The sequence below is a fragment of the Streptopelia decaocto genome (genome assembly GCF_964273445.1).
Source record: "Streptopelia decaocto genome assembly, chromosome: 13".
Taxonomy (NCBI): Eukaryota; Metazoa; Chordata; class Aves; order Columbiformes; family Columbidae; genus Streptopelia; species Streptopelia decaocto.
The window spans coordinates 3290209-3313933 of NC_138668.1; the positions used below are offsets into that span (position 1 = coordinate 3290209).

The 23725-nt window shown below is 41.8% G+C and overlaps 1 protein-coding gene across 1 annotated transcript in view; it reads left to right on the forward strand.

The window, feature by feature from the left end:
- The window catches only part of SDK1 (sidekick cell adhesion molecule 1), a 373777-nt gene that overhangs the window by 264985 nt on the left and 85067 nt on the right, over positions 1-23725 (forward strand). Inside the window, exons 18-23 of the mRNA XM_082064834.1 lie at positions 1859-1974; positions 5062-5254; positions 8425-8523; positions 13694-13885; positions 15639-15760; positions 22900-23009. Coding sequence (XP_081920960.1) covers positions 1859-1974; positions 5062-5254; positions 8425-8523; positions 13694-13885; positions 15639-15760; positions 22900-23009 — 832 coding nt within the window. The remainder of the gene's footprint in view (positions 1-1858; positions 1975-5061; positions 5255-8424; positions 8524-13693; positions 13886-15638; positions 15761-22899; positions 23010-23725) is intronic.

The following is a 23725-nucleotide window of genomic DNA, read 5'->3' on the forward strand; positions in this document are numbered from 1 at the left end:
CAAAGCAACTCATTGTGACTGTAGAGTGACTTGAATATATATGAATGTATGACTATATATCAGGATGATTTGGTGAATCTCTTAACTACAAAAACTTTATGATGTCTACAGATCATTAAGATAATATTATAACCTTCCAAAAGAATACGGGGAGTTATGATACATGGCAGGAAGCAGGGCCCAGATTCTAATGAAAATTTAGAGTAGTATCAGATAAATTCTGGTTTTAGAACTCAATAATTATGCATAGTTCATAAATTCTGACATCAGGTTTTAAATTAGGGCAAGAAAATTCCGAGTAATATGCAGTTTCTGAGGTTTAGGAAAAAATGTGCGGAGCTAAATTTTGGAGCCATGGCAGACATGAGGGAGTTTTAGTGACACAGGGCATGAAAATGGATGTTCTTGTCGATTCAAACCTGACATCTTTGAGCATTTCTCCTTTTTTCTCTGTTGGTGTTTCCAAGTTGTGGATGTCTTTGATAATTGTGCGCTGTCCTCTTGGCTACGGTCTCACTGTAACTTGTACACCAGTTAAGAATCATTCCCCTTGATATCTCTTCCAAACAAATGGTGCATTTTAACATTTCTGATCTTAATGTCTCCATTTCTTCTCCATGCAAAGACTCGTCTTCCAAAAGTACTTTGAAGCTTTCAAAGTTCGTGACCTGTTTTAGAAAAGTATGGAGCAAACCACCGTTTCTCAGTGGGAATTGCAGATACTTTTTAGAAGCGTAGGTCATTGGCCTTTGGTAAAAGTTTTCCCTTGGAAGCAGAAGGAGCAAAGCTTTCCCTGCTTCAAAACCACTTGTGGACAGTTCCTCTTCCGTAGAATACAAATGCACATGGCTGTCAACAGTAATATTTTTGAAGCTTTATTAAACTTATTCTATAGGATTCAAAGGGTGCTAGTCCATTTTTTATACTCAAATATCACTCTTCTTCTTAAACTTGTTACAAGCTTGGCAATTTCAGAAAAATAGACCTGTCTCTTAGTATCCTTTTCTCTGAGAACTATAGAAATGACATCCTAAAGCAATAAATTGAATAAATAGCCTGGAAGGTTCTTAAAGAGACATTATATTAAATGGCAAAATATTTAGGTGTGATTTTTTGTTGTTTGAAGGCAGCGTGGCTTTATGTTCCTGGCTTTCTTTCGTATTGAGAAAACATCTGTCTAATTAAATACTTGGCATAAAATGTTTATGCAACTTTTAGTAGATTAGAGGGTGTATTACCTCAGAATGTATATAAGCAATTCAATATACATGAATGAATATCATACCAAGATAAAAGGAGAACACCTCCAGTTCCCAAGAAAAATCTTTATTGCATGTGGTATGACTGGTCCTAATTCTTTAAGCAGCAGTAAATAATAAACAGATGCTGTCGCCAGATTATAATTCACAATTAGAACCTTAATTGTGTGGATTCCATGTTTGCTTGTCTGATCTAGGGAATTGTGTGGTATTAGAAGACTCAAGAAATTTCTCTCTGAAACTGTTCATTCTCTGTGCAGTCATGGGTAATTGAAAGAGATGTGCTCACCTGTTCATTACTTAGCTTCTGTCTCAAGTCTTTATGAGGAACTCATCTGTGGAATAATAAGCTACAGAAATCATTTTATCCCCTCCCCTGGAAGAATCTCCAATACAGAATGAAAAATTAACCCAATTACCCTTCTTTCCAAATCATTGCTGGTGACTGTTTCACAAGAAGTGCATCCTTCTCTCAAGGTTGTTATTACTTGGAGACTCACAAGTGGCACTGAATAGCTTCTGTAGTAATCTTTCTCTTTTGTCCTCTCATCCATCCTCCGCTGTTTTGTTTTGTTTCCCTCTCTGTTGTCTGGGAGCAGTTCCTACGGCTCCACCGCAGAACGTGCAAGTCGAAGCTGTGAACTCCACAACCATCCAGTTCTTCTGGAACCCTCCACCCCAGCAGTTCATCAACGGTATTAACCAAGGATACAAGGTAAATAGAAACAAAATTTCTGTGACAGTCCTAGTATATAACAATTAGAAATTGAGTTGTTGCTCCTAGCTTAAGAGGAAATCTTTTACACTGAGGGTGGTGAGAGCCTGGCCCAGGTTGGCCAGAGAGGTGGTGGATGAACCATCCCTGGAGACATCCCAGGCCAGGCTGGACGGGGCTCTGAGCAACCTGAGCTGGTGAAGATGTCCCTGCTCATGGCAGGGGGGGCACTGGGGGAGCTGGGGAGGGCCCTTCAACTCAAACTGTTCCGATTCTGTAACATTTGCTAATTTATCTAAGGTGTGAAAAGGGAATAGGGCTAGAAGCCCTAATACCTTTGATGTTTACCTGGAGAATTTCCAAAGCCAAAAAGCAGTTTAGTGTCAAACAGTTTGGAAAGTCAGCACGAGAGATATATCACTGTGCCACTTGCAAATCAACCTTTAGGTTTCTGTTTACTCTAATGTAAAATTCCCATTCATTTCATTAGGAACCAAGACATCACACGAAATATTTGTCTTCACTGTGATGATCTGGGAGATACAACAACGTAGATTTTATTAATCATGCTTGATGACATGGACTTAGCGTTGAAAGTCCCTGTTGATGGGGCAACTGGCAATATCCGTGACCGTAGGCAGAGCAGAGGGTGCTTCACAGAGCACTTGTTGGTACTTTGACCAGTGGAGTGTGTGCTAAGCAGGGAGCTGGAGTGGTTTATTTCTGTCTCTCAGGAAGGACTGCTTAATAGAAACTCCTTCAATAGTTCGGCTGTATGGGCATAATAAGCGAAGGGTTTGAAAAAAAATACATGGAAAGAACAGAGAGAAATCTTGTAGGAGTCACAGAGCAGGCAAAGGGCAGACAGGTTTCTTTTCTGAGCAGGGAGGAGTGTTGGGGGAGCTCAGAAGGATACGGCGCTCACAGGACGAGCTGTGAGTTGAGGGATTGTAGGTGGGTTTTAGAAGTTTTGGAAGACTTGCTCCTTGCCTAAGAATTTCTCAAAGTGATTGAGAAACTGAGACAGAGGTATGCATGAGAGTTTTAGTATTTTTCCCATCTATGCAAAAGCAGCGATAGTTTCAGAATCCCGCTGCTGAAGTGCTGTATACATGTAGACGGGTACGTCTGTTTTTCCCAGAGATAGAATCAGCTCTGAAGACGAGTGACTGACAGGGCTGTATATCCTGAAACCTTCAATGCAGCAGTAGCACTTGGCTTCTGTTCAGACTCTGGAGAATTAAAGCACTTTTTGGGCTCAGTGGACTGCAGTGCACTATAATTTTCTGGTCCAAGTCCAAGCATGGTGAGCTCAGTCGGATTTGCCAAAGTCATATTTCAGATTTTCATTCTTTGTTTTATTCAGAGTCTCAGTCTGAAGAGCCTCAGTCTCACCACACAGCTACTTATCATTTATCTTTCAGTAGTGGTATAAAATAACCGAAATTGTAGTTTTTATCTGTTGGTGGTCAGTGAAAACTTTTGAAATTACCAAATTTCCTCTTTCCTTGTATTTCTTTGATTGTGATGGATCGCAAGAGCTTTACCATTCCTATTTCTCATAGGGATTTTGAATGTCACTACAAAGACTGTGAGAACATTTATGTCAGTTACTTCTATAGCATAGTTTTCTGTAATGTATAAATTACTGGTAGTCAGAGCTAGGCCATTGCTTTTCTTAAGGATTAAACCCACTTTTTCCTTTAAGTGATGGAATTGTTCACTTTTAATTTTCTGCACGTTTCCTGAAGACTGTGCAAGGAAATGTACTCAAAAAAGAGACTTTAGTCATCCAAAGTTATAAATGCCAATTGTAATCCACAAAGGTGATTTAGAAACAAAAATAAAAGTTGCTATTCTATCAACCATTTTCCATTTTTATCTTTTCTTTGAAATTTATTTGCATTTGAAGAAGCTGCAAAGTGCACATTTTCAAATATTAAATATTCCTAACAAAACTACTCCTATACTCTTATAAAACTACCTTATAGGCCTATAACTGTGCTTTTTGATTATCAGCAACTATAGACATTGTCTAAATGTGTCAGATATGGCTCATTAATATCAGGCATCTATTCATGTTTATGAGCCTGAATTAGTACAAGTAGCATGATTTACACAGATACTGAGCGAGGCCTAGAATTTTAACACGCCTATATAAGCCACGCGATAAGGGTTTTTGGACAAAATAAAAATTTCATAAGCACTTTAAAGCTTTAGACTCCTAAGCCATTAAGGTGATTTCAAAAATTGTTTAAAAATTTCAAAGTCATTTTTCAAAAATGAATATTTTAGGTACCTACACATAAGGTGCTTCACTCTAAAAAATATTGATCAGCCAGAAGATCCACTGAGATGCACGAAACCTGGAAGAACTGAGCACATCTGACAAGCGCCCTGGTTTAAATGCATGAAAATGTCTTCGGGACTCTAACTTTTGGGCCCCAGGTGTTGAAAATTGTAGCAATCATCTTTACAAGCATTTTCCATTCTTTCTGTATTTCCAGAACCACTTGAATCATTCAAAGTGTGGATATCCCCAAACCACCATAATAGCTCAGCCTGTTCAATGCGATGCTGGGGAGGAGAAGGAGGATTCTCCCCGTTTTTCCTCTTCCCCTTATCCCACTAACCTCCCCATCGCTAAAGGAACCCCAAAATAAGACAAAGCTTTTATCTCAAAGTAGCATTGCAAGTACTTTTCTTCCTTCAGCATCCTTTCAGCAGCAGAGGCTGTCCAGGCTGGTCAGAACAGCCCAGAGAGAGACAAAAGACTCGTGTACTACAAATAATCATTTGCAATAATTTTGGCAACGTTCGGTAGTGGATGTTGTGAATTGCGGTACCTCCGCGGTGTCAGTGTATCCCCCATCACTAGTGAGTATTATACACATCCCTGCAGTTATCATAGTAACAGTGTTATATCCATCTGTTCATTGTCAGAGCTGACAGTAGTTTAACAGCATTGCTTGTTTTTTGGGGTTTTTTTTTTACAATTACATTAAGATGGTTTTGGCAGCCAAACATACTTTGCTTCGAAATAGACACAACTTCTAATGAGAGCTCATCCGTGTTTAAATTTTCTAGCTTCTAGCGTGGCCAGCGGATGCTCCAGAGACTGTGACTGTGGTCACCATCGCTCCAGATTTCCATGGTGTTCATAGCGGCTGCATCACCAACCTGAAGAAATACACCGCCTACTACGCCTCGGTTCTGTGTTTCACCACGCCGGGCGACGGGCCGCGCAGCACACCCCAGCTCCTGCGCACCCTGGAAGACAGTGAGTAGTCCGCACTGGCAGCAAATCTCAGTGCTTGGGTTTTGGTTGGATATAAAAGCCAGGATTTTCAAAACCGGGTGCTTAAAATTGGACCCGAGGTTCACGATCAGTTTGCAGTCTCTTGTCAAGTTGCTTTGCATCAGTGACCTGAACCTGTGTCTGTTCTTTTGGCCTGTGGCAAATGAAAGACGTTTGGTACTTTTTTCGTTATGGAGTAAGCCTGGATGAATTTATTTACATTGGTCAGAAGCAGAAAGCTTCATAGTCTGGTTCAGCTAACGCACAACACATTGTTTGTTTCTATGAGCCCTTACGCTCTTCAATCCATGTCCAGACATCCGAATAAATATGACCTGATCTTAGGAACTGAACACTTGAACTTCCTGCAGAGGTCAATGATTAACTTATGATTGTTTCCTTCTGTTATTCAATACATTGAAAATGTCTTTATCTAGATTATATTGCAAGTGTTATATAAAAGAACCAGGATCGTAACAATGCAGTAACTTTTATTTTGCAAAACTGGAGTCACATTCATAGGACAAAATAAGATGAGCTGGATAGTTCAGCATATAAATTATTTCCTGCATCAGAAAATGGTTTGGCCTCTGTGGCCCCTTGGAAGTCTTCACTCGAGACGTATGTGGAGCTAGCATGTGTCTGATGCAGATAACAATTAAATTGCAGTGGACTTTGTAGCTGTGTGTCCACAATGATCTTGGCTCTGCCCAGCACTTCAATATCTTCCTGTCACAGAGCATCATAAACACTGCTGCACACTTTCAGATCCAAATCAGAATAAAAAAATGCCTAATGCATCCATTAAGGTATTGTTTTTAGAAATACTACTTTGCCTGAATAGAGATCTTTTAGGTTAGTCCATGTTCCCATAAAGAAAAATCTGATTAACATTCACAGAAGTGAGGCTCAAAGTGCTAATCACATTTTTCATGAGACATTCTTGAAAGAATATGAAGAAAATCAAGTACTTTCCCATGGATTTTCTTTTTGTGGTTCGTGTCCTCCATACGCTAGACCTGTGCCCCAAGAGCAGATGGTAGACTTGAACCTTTGCTTGTTAGATGATCACAGAGAGAGCGATTTAATCTACGTGAGCCATTAATATGAACGCAAAAGGCGTGGAGGAAAGAGAAACATGTTACGTTCTTGTGTGTAGTATTAACTTTTTTGCCTCTTTTTCTAAGGAGATGAATTTTTGACAATGATGATTTGTAAATGTAATTGACTGTCTGTCTCAGGTCCATCTGTCTTTCTCCCTCCAACAGCATTTGAACCCTGCAGTTAGAAACCAAAGATACGAGACTCCTAAGGTTTTGCAAAAATGGATCAGCTGGGAAGAGACAATTAATATTTCTGCTGAAGGAAAAGCTGCAGAAATGAGCCTTAAAGATTTTGCATCATGTGGGAGAAAGGGCACAGTCAAGGCACTGGGAGTATGTCGGGGAAATGCTGGGATCCCATCCCATTTGAAACACAAGAAAATTCCACCATGAAACATAAAATGAGAGAAAGCCAAACTTCTGTTTTGTAAAACACTTAAAACATTTCTTGGTGTATGCAGGTGTATGATACAAGGAGCCTCAGCAGTGGAGATGAGCAGGTTTCTGGGTTTTGATCCTTCAGAATTACTCTCTTTGGTTTTCATGGTGACTGAGAAGTTAAGTGCAGGATGGTATAATGCACCTTTGCGGGGAGCTCATTGAATCTAAGTTGCTTCAGGTGGGAAAAAAGATTCAAAAGGACTGTCATTCATGTTCTCAGGTGACAATTTTTCTGTCTATATAGCAAAGTTAGGCAGTCCTTTAGAAAAGGAGTGCAAACAGATCTGTTTGCTGGTGAACTGCAGGTCAAATAAAATCTGACATCCAGTCAAAAGCGACGTGTCCTGGCTTGGAGTAACCTGCACCTGTTTTTCATTATGACATTAAAATTGGACTGCAACTGCAGGAGCTAATTGGAGTAAAGCTTTGTGAGTATGGGGTTTGCACGTCTGCACAACACGGTCCCGAATAGGGCCTAATTGCTGCGCTCTTGTTGGGTATTCCTGAGATCGCTACCAGATCAGCAGTTCTTTCTGTGACGCTTTGACTACCAGATATCACAGAATGGGTTTGGAAATGTTCCTCGCTGGGACTGCAGAATTGCAAATGTGGTCGTGGCCGACCTACTGGCAGGCTTTTTCTCTCTTTTTTTATAATCGTAGCTGGAGGGGAATGAGAAACTGGACTAAAGTGAAGAGGAAACAAAATATGAAATTGCAGACGCGAAATTGCCAACTGATGTCAGTGGAGCTGGAGGATACTCAGGCAGGGATCCAATGACAGAAGCACAGTGAATATAAAGTGAACAAAACCTCCTTTTTCCAGTACATCGATTGAAGAGAGAACAGCAGTTGGATCAAAAATCAGTCAGGATGTCTTCCTTGAAGATCAAAATTGAGGGAGGATGGCATATTCTTGACAGTCATTCCATTTTATGCTCTTTCATTGTACACTAGGGAGCTGAAATTTTTAAGAGCTCTTGAGCTACCTCATAAAAATCCTTTAAAAGTTTCACACACTTGTATTCATTTTACAGAAGACAGTTGCCATTATGTCGGATGTTTTTAGAGTTGTTTTGAGAGAATCCATCCAAGCAGTGGTTCGATGACTCTATCCTTGCTTTGACCTTGCATCAGCAAAAGGCTCTTCCCAGGTGAGGGAGGTGCTGGTGGTGTTACTACAGACATAAGGTGTTACTACAGACGTAAGGCCAGATAAGCTAAGCGCAGCAGCATGAGTAAACACCGCACGCCGTCATTGAGAGAACACAGCAAACGTAATTACTTCCCGGATTGCCGGCTTGATTGTTCTAATTAGATTAGATCAAGAAGAGAGGCAGAGAACAAGTTGTGTGCAAGTCTCCTGCTGCCGCTCTCTTTAGTTCTCTCCGCGGTTGGGATGATGACTGGATAAAATAATTTATGGGATGCTATCCAGAGTGCTTCTTGACACCTTGTGTTCTTCCCCGCAGCTTTCACTGATGTTTCCAAGAGGCTTCCCTTGGCCCCGGCTCAGTGGTTTATTTCTTCAGCCCTAACCTTGCCACATGAATCAGATCAACAGTACGTGGGTTTCTCCTGTTAACAGATTTCCTTTTCTGTTTGCCAGAGCCAGGAGCGGTGGGACACCTGAGTTTCACTGAGATTCTGGACACATCTCTCAAGGTCAGCTGGCAAGAACCTGTAGAGAAAAATGGCATTATTACAGGCAAGTATCAGCTGCTATCTCCATTTTTTTTTAAGCATGCATGGGGTGTAATGTATCATTGCAGTGCAAAAATGTTTGTGTAATAGAGCATTTAGGGAGAACTGGCTGCTCTGAGTGTTGTTTTCCTGGTCCCTCTTTTGGGTAATTGAAATGTCAGCGTGGGCACCTTATAGAAAGTCCAGGTCCAATTACTGGCAGCTCGTGATTGTGGTCACCGAAAAGGCAATTTCTATTAGAAATCAGCTCCCTATGGAGTTTCTGGTGTTGTTAAATCCTCCGTGACCTCCACCTGCGTTACTAAATTTCCAAAACTTGGGGAAACTTTGCCCCAAATGTGGATTTACAGCTGCAAAATCTGGATTGGCATTGCTAAGATTTGCAATCAAGACCAAGCCTGAAATCAGCGCTATAGTTGATCTGTGATCAAGTGGTCTGGCTGTGGACTGTGCGACAGAATTTGCATGTCATTATTTAATTTCGTATAAACTATCACAAGGGTTCAGAACTCTCTTGTTTCTCTCTGATGAGCTTGCCATTTGACAAGCTATTTATCTATTTACTGTATGGCAGTGTAGATACAACATCAGCAACTTCGTTATTTTTCATAAAGAAAGCTATAAATAGTTGAGAAGAACTCCAGTTCTTATCAACAGAGGCAATATTGTTTTCAGATAGGAAACAATTACAGCTGCACAGGGTGGACGTTCCATTTAACAAAGGTTTTCAGGGTTTTGAAGTGCAAGCAAGCTCTGAAATTTTAAATTACTGGAGCTAAAAATCATAGTTGGAAAGGGAGAAGCTCATTTCACATGGATCAAAATATTTTGGTTTAGGAGCATTGACATTAAATTGTTTAGGGTTTTTTGATGTATTAGAATTTGTAAAAACAAAGTACATTTTAGGAGTTGAAAATCAGACTTTCTAGCCCCTGAACATTGTAACGTTCTGTCAGTTTAATTTTCTGAAGCATTTTAACTTTGACAGGTCTAATTGTTTTGATAGGAGTTGTCAGTGTTTTCCCTGTATGTCTATAACATGAGCCATTTGTACACGTGTCTTCTGTGCTGTCTATAGTATCTGAGGAGTCCTTATGCAGATCATCTTATGCCTTTATACCATAGTAACCTTCCTGAAATATGCATTGGTTTAAGTGGATGGAGAACAGAAACTAATGACTTCTGAAAGCGGAGCAGTATTGATTCAGTGAAGATGGCCAAAGCCGTCAAGCCCGAGTGCTTAAATTTAGGTACCTAAATCCAAGTCTAGCTATCTAAGCAAGATGATGTAAGACTCATCCTTGTTAAGCAAGACTTAGCAGCACTATGCTCAGCGTTGCAGAATTGCTTCGCTAGAAACAAGCTGCTGCTTCCCAGAATGGGCCGAAACGCAGTGGAGCAAGATGATGGACCGTGTTATATTTGGGGCAAATTGTTTCAGAAAGGATTAACTCAAGAAGCTCTATTGCTCATGAAGAAACACCAGTGTAAAAAAGCCCAGTGAAGCTTATAAGGAAAAAGAAATGTCCGTAATGATGCAAATTGCATTTGGGCTAGAAGAAAAGACTAGCAAAATTGTTCATGCCCTGAGTACCTCAAAGGTTTCTGGAGGGCTGCTTGGAGATCTGAGTGCTTGGGGTGGCAATTATTCATCATTTCTGCTCATTGATATCTTTACTGGACATGGTTGTTCCGTGCAGCAGAGCTGGGAGGGGGAGAGCCCGGCGGGGGCTGCCCGGAGCCAGCCAGCTCTGGGAAATTGCCCATTACTCTTGCTGCGAATTTCAGTATCTTCCTCGTTCTCTCTGTAAACATTGATTTATGAGGGCCTGGATGCAGACGGACAGTTTGTGATTGGGTATACTGCTCTCTTGTAGAGAATTTACTCCAGATCAACGGAAAATTATTTCTGAAACTCCTCTGGTCATTAGTTTCCGTTAGGCAGCATTTTGCAGGGAGGACGCGGTGCCAAAGCGCACGGGGAGGCTCTGTGCACCTTTTCCTACTCTCACACCGAAGCCAGAGGAAACACTCAACCCGGCCGGACGCTCCCCCTGCACATTTCTGGCAGTGATCACGTCTGTAAAACAGCACATTTTTACCAACCACATGTCCTAAAGTTCTGTCCATCTGTCAGTCATTGTGGCTTAAGTGCTACTCGGGGGTACGGTGGATGTCGTTGCTTTCCCTCGGCGTTTTTTCATCTATTTTTGTGATGCATGATTACATTCGGCGTCGTGTCTGCTCAGTATGTATGTATGTGTTTTCTGTTTGCATTTCTTTATATGACTAGAATTTAACTATACTTTTGGGACTGAAATATTCAACAGTAAATGCTGCCTCTGTGCCTTTTCTTCAATTTGCATGTGAACCTGGGATATTTTTCCCGGGGAATAACTTTTTTTGGTAAATAAATATATACAGACTATGTGCCTAATGGGTGGGAAAGCTGCATCTCATCCCTGTAGTCACGAGGGAGAAAACATAAAATGTTCAAAAAATAATCACCAACATTTGATGTATATCCAAAGCTTATATAGATGGGAGAGAAGGTATCTCAGTTGCTCAAGATTGCCTGTTGCATGGTGGGTGAAACTTCCTATTTGTAAGCAACAAATGGATAGGGAGAACATTAAAAGTCCCCTGCTTATTTTTGGTTATTCATTGCTTCGAGCAACCCTTTTAAATTGTGTTTCTATTTGATTCTGAGGTGATACTCCTCGATTCCCCCGCCAGCCCATGTGTAGGGTTCAAAGCAGGCGTCGCGGGGTCGGCCGCGGCTCCTGGGCAGACAGATGAGCCACGACGTGGCCCTTGCGCAGCCTCTGCTCCATCCAAGCTGCACATGGACCTTCTGCTGGCGGGGGACACGGCCGCTGCGTTTGTGGTCTCTGTTGGGAAGTGGGGAGATGCACAATTGCACCTTCCTTGGACTCCTCATTCCAGCACCCGTGGATTTTGAAAGAAAAGGGTGTTTGTGATGGTTGTTCTAACTCCTTCATGCTTCTTCGCTGAGCAGCAAATAGAGCGGACAGTCATCCCACACCTTTCTGTTTGCCCTCTTTATTAATAAAGGCAATAAAATACTTAAATTTTGTCAAAATCTTCATACAGATTATAGTCTTGCCTGTGCTACATAAACTCTGATCACTGGTAAACAATTCTTAAACCTTTTCATAGAGCATCAAAATGTGCCGCAGTGTCTCTGAGATATTGGTAAATTACTGACTTAATTCCCATTCAGAGACTTACTTAAAGCTGGTTCCAGATGCTCATTCAGGGGTTTTTCCCCTTCCTAGTGCATGGTCAGTCAAGTGGTTCAGGTGTATCACCTCTATCACTGCCCCATCACCTGAAACAGAATTAGCGACTATGTGACTGCTCCAAGCCCATTTCCCTGCAAAATTAGGTTGATATGAATTTCTCTCACTGCTGGCAACGGAGGAATGACAACATCTCACACCTCTCAAACTCTTGCAGAAATATTTTGCCTCACCACGCCTTTAGTTCATGAGATGACGTTTCCTTGTTGATTAATGCCATAAGGTACTTGCTAAGTCAATTTGTGTATGTTAATCAGCTTAACATGTTTTTTTCCTAAAAAAAAAACGAAAAAGAGAAGAAAACCTCAAGCCCTCCAACTGGTCTCAATTCCTCATCTTAGCTGATGGGAACATGAACCCAGTAGGGAGTTTCTCTAGCCAGCTTGCCTCGTGCATAGTTCACTCAGTGGGGTTTCTTTCTGTTAGTCCTTTTCATTCACTTCCATTTCACAGGCATTCAAGAACTATGTGTATTTCCCTCCCCCCCGCCCCGAGTCAAATCACAAAGGAAGCTGCAATCAAGCAAACTTTTCAGACACGCTCTCTGGGGGACTGGCACAGTGAGGTTCAAATGGGTTCAAACGAGATTAAAGTGGGACTGGGCAGGAGGAGGACAAGCAGATTTGGAGGTAAAATTGAGCGAATCAGACAGTAGAAAGTTTCAAAAGTTCTTGGAAGGTAAACGGTTATAAAAGTCGTGAAAAGGGAAGCCTGGTTATGATAGAAGAATAATACGGAGGTCAGGGTGAGTGTGGATTTGGACAATGCATTGGCTGCGCTGTGGGTTTGAAAGAAAGGATAATGATTCACCCAGCGAAAGGATTTGTGCGAGGAACGAGCAGTGGGGAGTAGAGGTTTTACAGTTCCTGGAAGATTCCCACAATGTTCCTGCCTGATTATTATTGTCAAATTTGTAAGTATTTCTAGATATACAGCAGTGAAAGTTACTTCAGCCCGGTAAGGGAATAGCCCGACTAAGCACATTTTGTTTAATTAGATATTCCAGCTGGTGAGAAGATTTTCCAGTATTTCTTCCTGTTTGCAGAGTTTAAATAATGGAAGTCCGCCCTTCTATGAGATTATCCCCAGCTTTGCTAGCTATTCCATAGCAAGCACTTTATCATCATAGAAAAAAGAGACTGTTGAGACTCCTTGTCCTCCCCCATCTGTAATCTGATGGGCAGATTATACCCCATGGGGTACTGACATCAATTGCTTATTGGTAACAAAAATATTAGAAGAATACTTGGGGAAAGGCTGAGGGAGCTGGGCTTGTTTAGTCTAGAGAAGAGGAGGCTTAGAGGTGAGCTCAGCACTCTCTAGAACTACCTGAAGGGCAGTTCTAGCCAGGTGGGGATTGGGCTCTTCCCCCAGGCATCAGCCATAGGACAAGGGGCCATGGGCTTCAACTCTGCCGGGGGAAATTTAGGCTGGATATTAGAAAGCAATTCTGTGCAGAGAGAGTGGTCAGGATTGGAATGGCTGCCCAGGGAGGTGGTGGACTCGCCGTCCCTGGAGGTTGGACATGGCACTTAGTGCCATGATCTAGTAAATGGACTGGAGCTGGACCAAGGGTTGGACTCGATGATCTCTGAGTTCTTTTCCAACCCAGTCGATTCTGTGATTCTGTGTGATTTTAGCCAGTTTTTACTTCAACTTTGTTTTTCTGCTTATAAAGGTGACAAGAATGGAGTAGAGTAAGAAACAAGTCAAACCACCATTGACCGCAAGCAAATCTTGCAGGTGCAGGAATTTCCCGGTCTCTGGGCTATTGTAGAGCTGTTCTTTAGGAGGAAAACTAGACCCCCAGCTCTGCTCTGGCCCCCTGACTTGCGTGTGGTTGTTCCTCAGGGTACCAGATCTCCTGGGAGGTGTACGGCAGGAACGAGTCTCGTCTTGCCCGCGCGCTGCCCAACACGACGCTGGAGTACAAGATCACGGGGCTGGCGTCCCTCACCACCTACACCATCGAGGTGGCGGCCGTGACCGCCAAAGGGAGCGGCTGGGTCACCTCCTCCACCATCTCCTCTGGCGTGCCCCCAGGTTGGTGAAACCGCACGAAACAGATTAAAATGCGCTGGTTCTTCGTGTTTCTACGTCCCGAAGATCACAAATTACTCTGGTTCGGGTTGATTTGTAAAGCTTTGGAAGTCTTTACCACGTAATTTAAATGTAATTTTTAGAACAGATTAAAACGTTAACATGAACACACTCGCAATTTGACCTTACCAGAAAGTTGAGGCTGTTTGATACACATACAAAAGAACCTGTAGGGATGGCAGAAGGAATGAACAAAGTAATAAAGTGGATACAATACACAATCTCTTGACATTTACGAAGTAACATAAGAATGAAGCCAGAATCAATTTAAGAAGTGTTGCTTTGGGGGAAAAAATAGAGTCTGGATACTGTTAAAAGGGAAAGGTTTTTCCATTTATAAGCAGCACAGCTTTTGTCACCTATGAGAGGACACTTGTACAAGGAAACTAAAATCTTATTTACAAGATTTGGGAGTTGTAGGCTGAGAAAGATGTGGGAGCGTGTAGTCCTGTGCTGCATTGTCAGAGTTACCATTGGGCACCTATGAGTTTAGCTTTTCCCAATTTGTATTTAAAAGTCTGCGCTGTTCCTCATCCGGTACAGAAAGCAAACTAAAAAGCCAATTCTTAGCTCAAACTAGCAGTTTCAGTTAATTATAGGTTATACAAGTAGAATTTTCCAGAGTTGAGCTGTTAGTGTGCACCACTGAGAGTAATTCCCTTTTCCAGTATGTTTTAACTTTTCTGTGTGTCTTAAAGTATGTTCGCTTTTCCCTAATCATAGGTAACTGCGGCAAGCTGTAGACTAGATCAATGCCATGCTCGCTGTTGTTAGCTAGATAACAGCATTACCCTACTTGGTCAGGGTTAGTTTATCGATCATAGTTCCCACAAATGTGAAGTAAGAATCAAGAAATATTGTGTATTTGTGCCTACTTGAAATATTCACCAAAAAGCTACCCATTTTTTGCCTATTGCATTTGCACGTAGTACAACCTTATGAATGATTACTGATTATAATAATAATTTACATGACTTACCAGTGCAGGTACCATTGGGAATTCATTCCAAACAATCTATATTTAATCTGTTTCCTGGGCTTGCTTTTGTTGATAATTCAGATAATATTAAACATGTAAATGTGGCTGTAGGCTTGACTGATGTGAGGCAAAGATCCGATTGGGGCTGCCGATTTTTCCTCGTAGAAGGTCACCCTCTTTATCTTTATTCAAGCATCAGAAATGCCCTCTAAAACACATTTATTATAGGTCAATATAAGAATCACAAAATCTTCCCCATACACTACCGCAGAATTTGAGCCTTTTTCTGTTCTTAATATATTAAAGTTGTATGTAGTCTAAAAAGTAAGTAAAAAATATTGTCATTTCATTCTGGAGCAACAGAAATGGATTGGAAATAGGTGACCTGGCAAGTGACTGGCAGATCTGATGCTGGGAAGTGTCTTCACCATTGAGCCACCATCCTTTGTTGTGCAACTTCTCCAAAATAATAACTGTAATGCTTTAGATGAACCCTTTCTTTTCTCTTATGATCTTTAAAAACATGGGGCATGCCCAGAGCAACGAAAATAGTAATGTTGTATGTAATACTCTACCAAAAAGGAAGAAAAAACCACAGCTATTTGCTCTAATTGTTACGAGGGTATTTTATATGCTGAAACATTGAACGTCAGCCTGTGTTAGTGGATGCTGGATGAAGAGCGTTTCCACCTCTCATTTATATTCTTATTTCTTCAGAACTTCCAGGTGCTCCATCCAACCTGGTGATTTCCAACATCAGTCCTCGCTCTGCCACGCTCCAGTTCCGCCCCGGCTACGACGGCAAAACCTCCATCTCCAAGTGGATAGTGGAAGGCCAGGTATGTCCCCGACAAAAAGCTCCTAGTGAGGTTTGTGAATGGTTAAAAAGGGTCTGAGTCGTGAATTGCTGTTGGGATTACAGTTTTTGTTTAACTTTGGATGGAAGCTCTTCAGTAAATGGCCTGTTCGGGGTGTCCTGGAAGGGCTGGAATGCAAGGGAGCCCGAGAGGCTTAGCTAAGAAATGTCTGTGTGATAGCCAGTGAGAAAGGGGTCATACGAATGCTATAACTTCTGTTCACAGGAACAAAATATATATATATATGTGAGAATACTTATCCTTTAAATAATTTGTGTGGATTTTTTAAAGCAGCTTTGCTTAAATTCAGAAGAACACCAGATGCATCATAAGCAAAATATACAGCAGAGCTTAGGTCCATCCATTTATTTAAAAAAGGGTTTGAAACCTGTGTTTAGATTCTGTCAGGTGTGTTTTTGAACCAGATGCAAACCTGGAATTATGATCTCATAGAGTCAGAAGAAGAAGAATTGCACTGAGCAGTAAAGAAACCATTATTCATGAGACTAAGTGTATTTTTCTATCTTGTAATGGAATATACTGAAGTTTCCTATCCAGGCCTCTAGATGTGAATAGGATGAATTCTCCTCTTCATCAGCTTTAAACAATATCCCTCTTTCTGCTGTCATTGTGCCTTGGAGGAGTTATATATTCCCCATTTGTTCTCCTGACAGATGAGCTTTGCTTCTTCCTTTCCACCCACAGATCTTTATAAATAATATAGTCTGGTTTTAAGACCAAATGTTGGACTTCTTAAATCACCGTCAGGACTTAGACGTGTTGATACAATCACTTCGCTTGATAATGTGAGCAAGTTGGTTCATTTTCTATCGCTTACATTATAGAATTAAACACTGAAATTCTATGGCTTGGCACATTTTGAGAAGTGATTTTGTGCTGGAGCCCCGAACTGATATAGCTAAGAATTTGATAATTCTTGCGTTACATGAGTTACAGAGTGGTGCTGAAATGAAATAAATTGGAATGCTTTAGAAATGCAGTGATAATTACCACGAAGTTCATCTGCATCCTTGAAGAGCTCCAGGTACAAACAGCAGTCGAAGCGTCCTCGGTGTGCAGGGAGGGAACAGAGGATCTCTCTTGTTCACAAACCCTCCTCAACGTCTTATGCGTTGCTGGAAAAGTCAAGGGGTTGGTGGTTCTGATAGATCCTGGATCCAGGAGTATTTGCTCCATTTGGGGAAGGAGCTGAAAACAGCTAATAGCTTGGGGGAAAATATGTTGTGGTTTACAAAGACCTCATATGGCATCCCCCTCACTACAGCTGGGTGATGGCTTTGCATTGAACATCCCTTACATATTGCATCTTCCATTTCTACTGGAAATACACCCTTTAATCTAAATGCCTGTGTCCTTACAGACAAACGTCAGCTATTTTATATTCACGCTCACAAACTGCCACCAACATGTTTTTCTTCTTTGTTCCTTTATGGGGCACAATGCTTCCTTGATAAGGGCAGGTGTAGGCAATGTTTCAAGTATTCCATTTTGGCTAAGTGCCATTTTTGAAGTCTGAGACTTCATGAACAATTTGGATGAAAAACACAGCTGGGAATTCCAGTTGATGTGAAAATGTGTACATCTGGCCTTGGCTTCTGCTTTGTGCGCTGGGATGTAAATTCACGGGAGCCACTGTGGAACTAACTCTCAATTATGTCAATGAACATGAGAGGAGAATCGGGTCTTTAAGATTTTAGTGTCGGTAGACACTGAAATATCAAGCGTTAAAAATCCCATTTTAGTGTTTTTCCAGTGAAGCTACATTCTGTACTTCTGAAGGCATTTCTTAAAAATCACTAGGCTGTTTCTTTGCCGTCTTTCCATCTAGACACAGAGGACTGGAGGAAACCAGATTTCCAAACAGAGAACTACAAATAAGTGCCAGTGCCATTGAGGGAAAATGTTTCTAACATTGTTTTTCCATTACATACAGTCTAATCTAAAGAGAAGAGGGCCTAGTGTAATATAAAGGTTCTGCTGACCAGCAGTAACTGTCTTTTGGCATTGGCACACACAGGTAACGAGTTCATCCCCAAAGTGTTTCAGTAAATCCTTTCAATCATCCTTTACTCTCAGACGCAGTTAGAATGTATCTTGTCAACATTTTTCCCAGCAATTTGGAACCAAGAATGGCACCGGATCCCTGCTGTTGTGCACTTGGGTTCGTGCTCGCACTCTCCCCGTGCTACAATCCAGTTTCACCTTGTTTTTCTCGTGTTGAATTTTTTGTGGGGTTTTGTCGGGAGAAGTATGTAAATGTTGGCATGATAACTGTGCCTTGGTACGTGCTCGGTCCACAGCATCAAGATTTGCAGTAGCTCATTAGAAAAGCAGGGCCAACTTCTGCTGAGCTTGGTTTGGTTCTTCCCTTTCAGCCTTTCTGCTCTTTTTAGAGAGGTTTTGTATGAATGTCATGGTGAGCGGTAGCAGGATTCAAAAAGGGAGTTTCAAAGTAGTAAAACCTTTCAAGTGTTATCGCTGTATTCGCTTGTAAAGCTGTGAGTTGGGAAAGACGTTGTAACTTTAACCACAAATTTATCTGGTTTTGTGGGTTAAGTCAGTGATCCAGATCGGATTCATCCATCGTACAAGGTGATTCTCTTGGTGTCGTTTTTACTTCAGGCCTGGTAAATAAAGTGTCTGAAACTCTGACAATTTTATGCCTTTACCAATCTTTAAATCAAAAATGGCTGAATCGATTTAAGGATTTTGTAAGGAAAAAAATTGCACCCAGGCTGACATCCTGTGAACCGAATTTCTCCCAAAGCGATTTCGAATGTGTGACTTATGGACTTCTATAATGAAAACTCTGACATATCTTGAACTATAGTAGGACACAGGGCACCTCAGTAATGCACAGAAACGGTGTGTTTTCCTTTTCTACAGTTAGTACTTCATAACTGCTCACAATTTTGAAAGCGTTACCGTCTTACACAAAATGTCACAGCGCACGATTTTTCGTTCAAAATTTTAATTATTTATGGTTGAAGTATCTTTTAAGTCAAAATTCGGCAGCTTTGCTTATATGGTGCCTTCATCAGAAAATGTTAAGTCACTTTATAAAAAAAGTAACGTTTTCCTTTATAGAAGTGGAAAAACTAACGCATAGAGAAATAAGGGGTTCTGACATCACTTCCAATATTGTTTTATACTACCTTATTTCTGTTATAATAAATGAATATGCCCTTTTATTGAAAGTAATGCCTTGGGAACAGCTGCGAGATGGGAATGAATGTGCGCTAACCCGTGATCGCTGATCGTTATCAAGAATTATTTGCAGTGTCTCAGTGGACATAGGTGTTTTTATTGTGGCAATCCTGGGGCCTCCTGGGTCCTATTGTAGGGGGAACTGTTGTGATGCCGAGTGCGTTTCTTATGGAGTTTTTATGCCGCTGGTAACAGAAAAGCAGTTGGTGTTCTCATCTGCCTCCTAAACCAACGCACACGTGAATATGTGCGCATCTGTCAACAAACGTAATCCCTTTCTGAGGTTTGCATACGCTGTTAGCCAAAAATCAGTTACAAGAAGGAACCCTCCAAATTAATTTAATGCAGAGCGGCTCATAGTGGACTCTCTTGGCCCTCAAAGGACTCTTTTATCCTTACTGCGCCCATAGTTCTTTTTGCCCCGTGGGAATCCCTTTGTACTCTGATTCTTGAAACCGATACGTTTCTTCTGATCTGACATCAGAGTGTTTCAGCAAAAATAATTTCCTTTTCCTTCAAGAGCATGAAACTTGGAATCTACTATAGATCTCGCGGAAGTTAAAAATACAGAAGTCCATCGCTGAAGAGTCTTTTCCGAGACTCCTTTCTGAGATTATTGCTAAATAAATGAAGCTTGTTTTGAGTAACATTGGCCTGCAATTGCTCGGCCGCACAAATCAGAGGTCATGCAGAAGTCCCAGGCTGTTCACCAAGCTGCCCTACAGATGTTCATCCTTCAGTCCTCTTACTTTGGAAAAATTGGCCACAGAAGCAGCACTCTATTAAAATACACTACTGATTTCAGCAGAAGATGTAACCTTTTGAGTTAGGTTCCCAAATGCTGGCACCAAATCCTGGGAGCATTACAAGGTATTATTATATCTAAAGCAAGTTCCCAATCTGTTTTTCTTAAAATCTTTGGCTGAATCACAGAACTATGCTCGTGGTTGATTTTTTTCTGCCTCTCCGTCGCTACCTTTTGGCAGAAAATTAGTCTAAAAGCAGTTAATCGGGACAGTCTGTGCTGCTGCGTTGCCCGGGGTCCTCACCTCCCAGTACAGGTCGTGACCACCTGTTTGCCAGCTGGTTCCTGGGCTTGGGAACAACTGGAATTCCGGGCTTGGTTGGCATCGGCTGTTTCCTCGTGGGCTGCGCCCGTGGTTCCCGGCAGGGAGAGCGCTCAGCACCAGACGGCCATCTCCTGGGACAGCTCCCGAAGGACTTGCGGCAGCCCTGGCACGTAGCGGCTTTTGCTGCTTCTCAATCACTAAAAGATCCTTAATATTTCCACCTTTGCAGCCAGCCAGTCAATGTCGAGCTGCAAAACAGGCCGGGGACACCTCTCAAGCTCGAGTCAATGTCAATTGTTCACAGTCCCGTGGGCCTCTGGGTCTGAACCATGTGGTCCTTAATGCGTATTAATGTCCTGCCTGCTGTTGCATAATGACTGAAACCTGTGGGCTTTTTTTTTTGCTATGCAAGTAATAGTTTAAAAAGCTCTTACTGTTCTGAGAATACAAAAAGATGACTAACTCACCACTGGAGATTATTTGCAGCCTCCGAAGCACTGTGGATTGTTGCTATACAATTACTGCAGCACTTTGAGGTGATGCTGTTAAGAGCAAGGAGTTTTGCAAAATAAGCATTTACTACAATCTTCCTACAGCATTAATCAAAAACTCTTTTAGTAAAAAGTGTTCTGTTTGCTTGACTGAATCAACCTTCTCATATTTTCTTTGTTCATGTAGCTTTCAAACAACACTTCTTTTTGTCATCTCTCTGTTCCGTGGGTTCAGTTTGGCGCTGTTCTGTTTAACCATGCAGACCTGTCTCAACTTGCTTCCTTTAAGCTTCTGCATCCATGGACTTCACTAAAATTTATGATGCTCGGTTGGGACTGGGAATTTTAAAAGGCCCATAATCTTCACTGACATCTATTTTATAGGTTGTGTGGTGTGTGGTAGTGTCCTTGATGATAACCAACAGGCCAGAAAGGCCCATCAAGACCTGCACGGACGCAGCCCTCTGCTAGGAAGATCACAGAGGCTTCTTTTCACAGTGCAATGCAGAACTTACTTCTTTGGCCTAATTTTCCTTGTGTCATTGCTTCATGCACAAACATAAATAAGCAGCATTTCAACTCCTGGGTGAGCAAAGAACTAAAACATCTATAAATAAATCAGGCTGTTTCTCCTGAAGGGAAAAAAAAAGAGTGAATGAAACCTAATTTTCTATTTAAAGTACTCGGGATATGCTACATACTTTGGACTATGTTGCCTGTCAAGTGCTTTGACAGTTCTGTGGCTGTAACTAAGTATACAGAACTCATAAGGGATCTGTTTAAAAGAGATTAAAGAAAATAGCTCTTTACACAGTGGGTCGTGAGCCTCTGGAATTTGTTGCCACAGCGTTCTGCGGGAGTAGATAGTGTCAGTAGGTTAAAAAAGGATTAGGCATCTTCCTGGATATTAAGTCTGTAAATAGATACTAAAGGGAGTAGCTGCCTGTGTTCTCTCTAGTATCTCTCAGCCCCTGATTGTGGGTACCAGGGCAGGGTGCGGGAATGGAACCGCAGGTGCTGCCTGTTGTGATAGGGTTGAAGCACCAGAGTAAAAGTGCGTGGTGCTAGGGAATTCCATTGGGAAGTCTTGTCTGAGATCCCCTGTGTTTCTGCACTTGTGAACCTCAAAAGTGAAGCCCAGCCATCTACCACCTCTCTTCTGTCTCCTGTTCTCGTTCTCCAGCTCCGAGGCCCACAGCCCTGCCTGCCCATGCTGCCATCCTCTAGGCCCCAGGTCACGCTCTGGCCTTCTGTCATGCCTTTTAAGTCCCAATTTATCTTCATTTTGTGAGCCTTGGGGGGCTATGGGGCTGCCAAATAGTGAGCCTTGGGGGTAATGGGGCTGCCAAATAGTGAGCCTTGGGGGTAATGGGGCTGCCAAATAGTGAGCCTTAGCGGGGGGGGGCAATGGGGCTGCCAAATAGTGAGCCTTGGGGGCAATGGGACTGCCAAATAGTGAGCCTTGGGGGGCAATGGGGCTGCCAAATAGTGAGGCTTGGGGGGCTATGGGGCTGCCAAATAGTGAGCCTTGGGGGCTATAGGGCTGCCAAATAGTGAGCCTTAGGGGGCAATGGGGCTGCCAAATAGTGAGCCTTGGGGGGCAATGGGGCTGCCAAATAGTGAGCCTTGGGGGGAAATGGGGCTGCCAAATAGTGAGCCTTGGGGGGCTATGGGGCTGCCAAATAGTGAGTCTTGGGGGGCTATGGGGCTGCCAAATAGTGAGCTGTGTGGAAAGTAGTGCTCTCAGTTCTCATCACCATTTTGGCCCTTCTGACACTGCCATAGCTGAGGGGCTACGTTGGGCAACGTGATTAATTAATACAAAGCATTGCATGTGAAAAAGCCTGGTCTAAGTGCGGACCAGCAGATGAGGTTAAAACACTCTTGTTCTTGGACTTTTTTCTTGTTTCAATTTCTTCATTTCTGTGGCATTTTGCCTTCATTGAGACTTGTATGCGTCAGTTCCTGCAAGTTATTATCAAGGCTATTTTTCATTTTGGTATATTACTATTTGATACTTTTGTATTGTAGCGGTGAGATTGAACAGGGTATTAGCACTCGCATGGTGTTTTTCTGGAATAGATCTTATCAGAGGATCCCAGTGAAGTCCAACAGGTACAAAGAAGCTTGGCTAACTTGGCTGGGTTGTCCCTTTACACGTAACTAGTGCCTTGTCATGTAAAAATGAATATTAGCTGGATAATATGTATTTAAAAGCATTTGCCCCTCCACTTCTGAGATGACACACCTTGCAAAAGAGGTTATATATATATAATGATTTTTATATCTAGATAGTCTTCTTTGTATTCCTTCTTGCCTCTCCCATGTACAGGTTGGTGTACTGGGTGATGAAGAAGAGTGGGTGAGTCTTCGTGAGGTGGAGAATGAACCTGACGCTCAGATGCTGGAGGTACCAAACCTTACTCCTTACACTCATTACAGGTAAGAACAGCAGGCAATTAGCTGTAGCATGCAAAAAAATTGAGTAAATAGCAGTTCGGAACAGCTTTCCTAATCAGAAGCAGCTGGCTGTGTTCTATAATCTGAACAAAAGGGAAAAGGTTCACTGTTTTCATAGTTTATACTTAAAATTGCTCGTCTGATATTGTTAATTGTAATTTACATACAATGCAGTTCACAACATTGGAAAGGTAATCCAAGTGGAGAGCGAAATACTTTTATGAGTGACTGCAATCCTGTGACTTCCCTCGTCTGAAGGGTGCAACAGGGTGACATCCGTCACTGACAAATCGATTGTAGTTCAACTGCTGCAAACTTGTAATTACATATTTACATCAGTTTAAACATCGTTTTATTGATTTGCCTTAATTCGGTAACATCAGTCAGATGAAACCTTTGTTTATAAGAGTTTACCAAGTTAAGCTTAATAAATATGTGCAATGCCTAAACTGATTGAAGTGAATCTACATTATGGGTAAACCCCAGTTAAATGAGATTGATCTTTTTTTAAATCAATTCAATTCAAGCGATGCGTTCCTTTAGTATAGACAACATATGAGAATTTGAAGTACTCAATCTGAATGAAAAATTCTTTCATTAAATAGCTTGTTAGTGTAAAATCTGGTTGAAAGGAGATATCGTGGCAAGTGTTAAATCGGCTCACTAAAGCTTGTCCATTTGCTCTGGCTGGAGGGCCT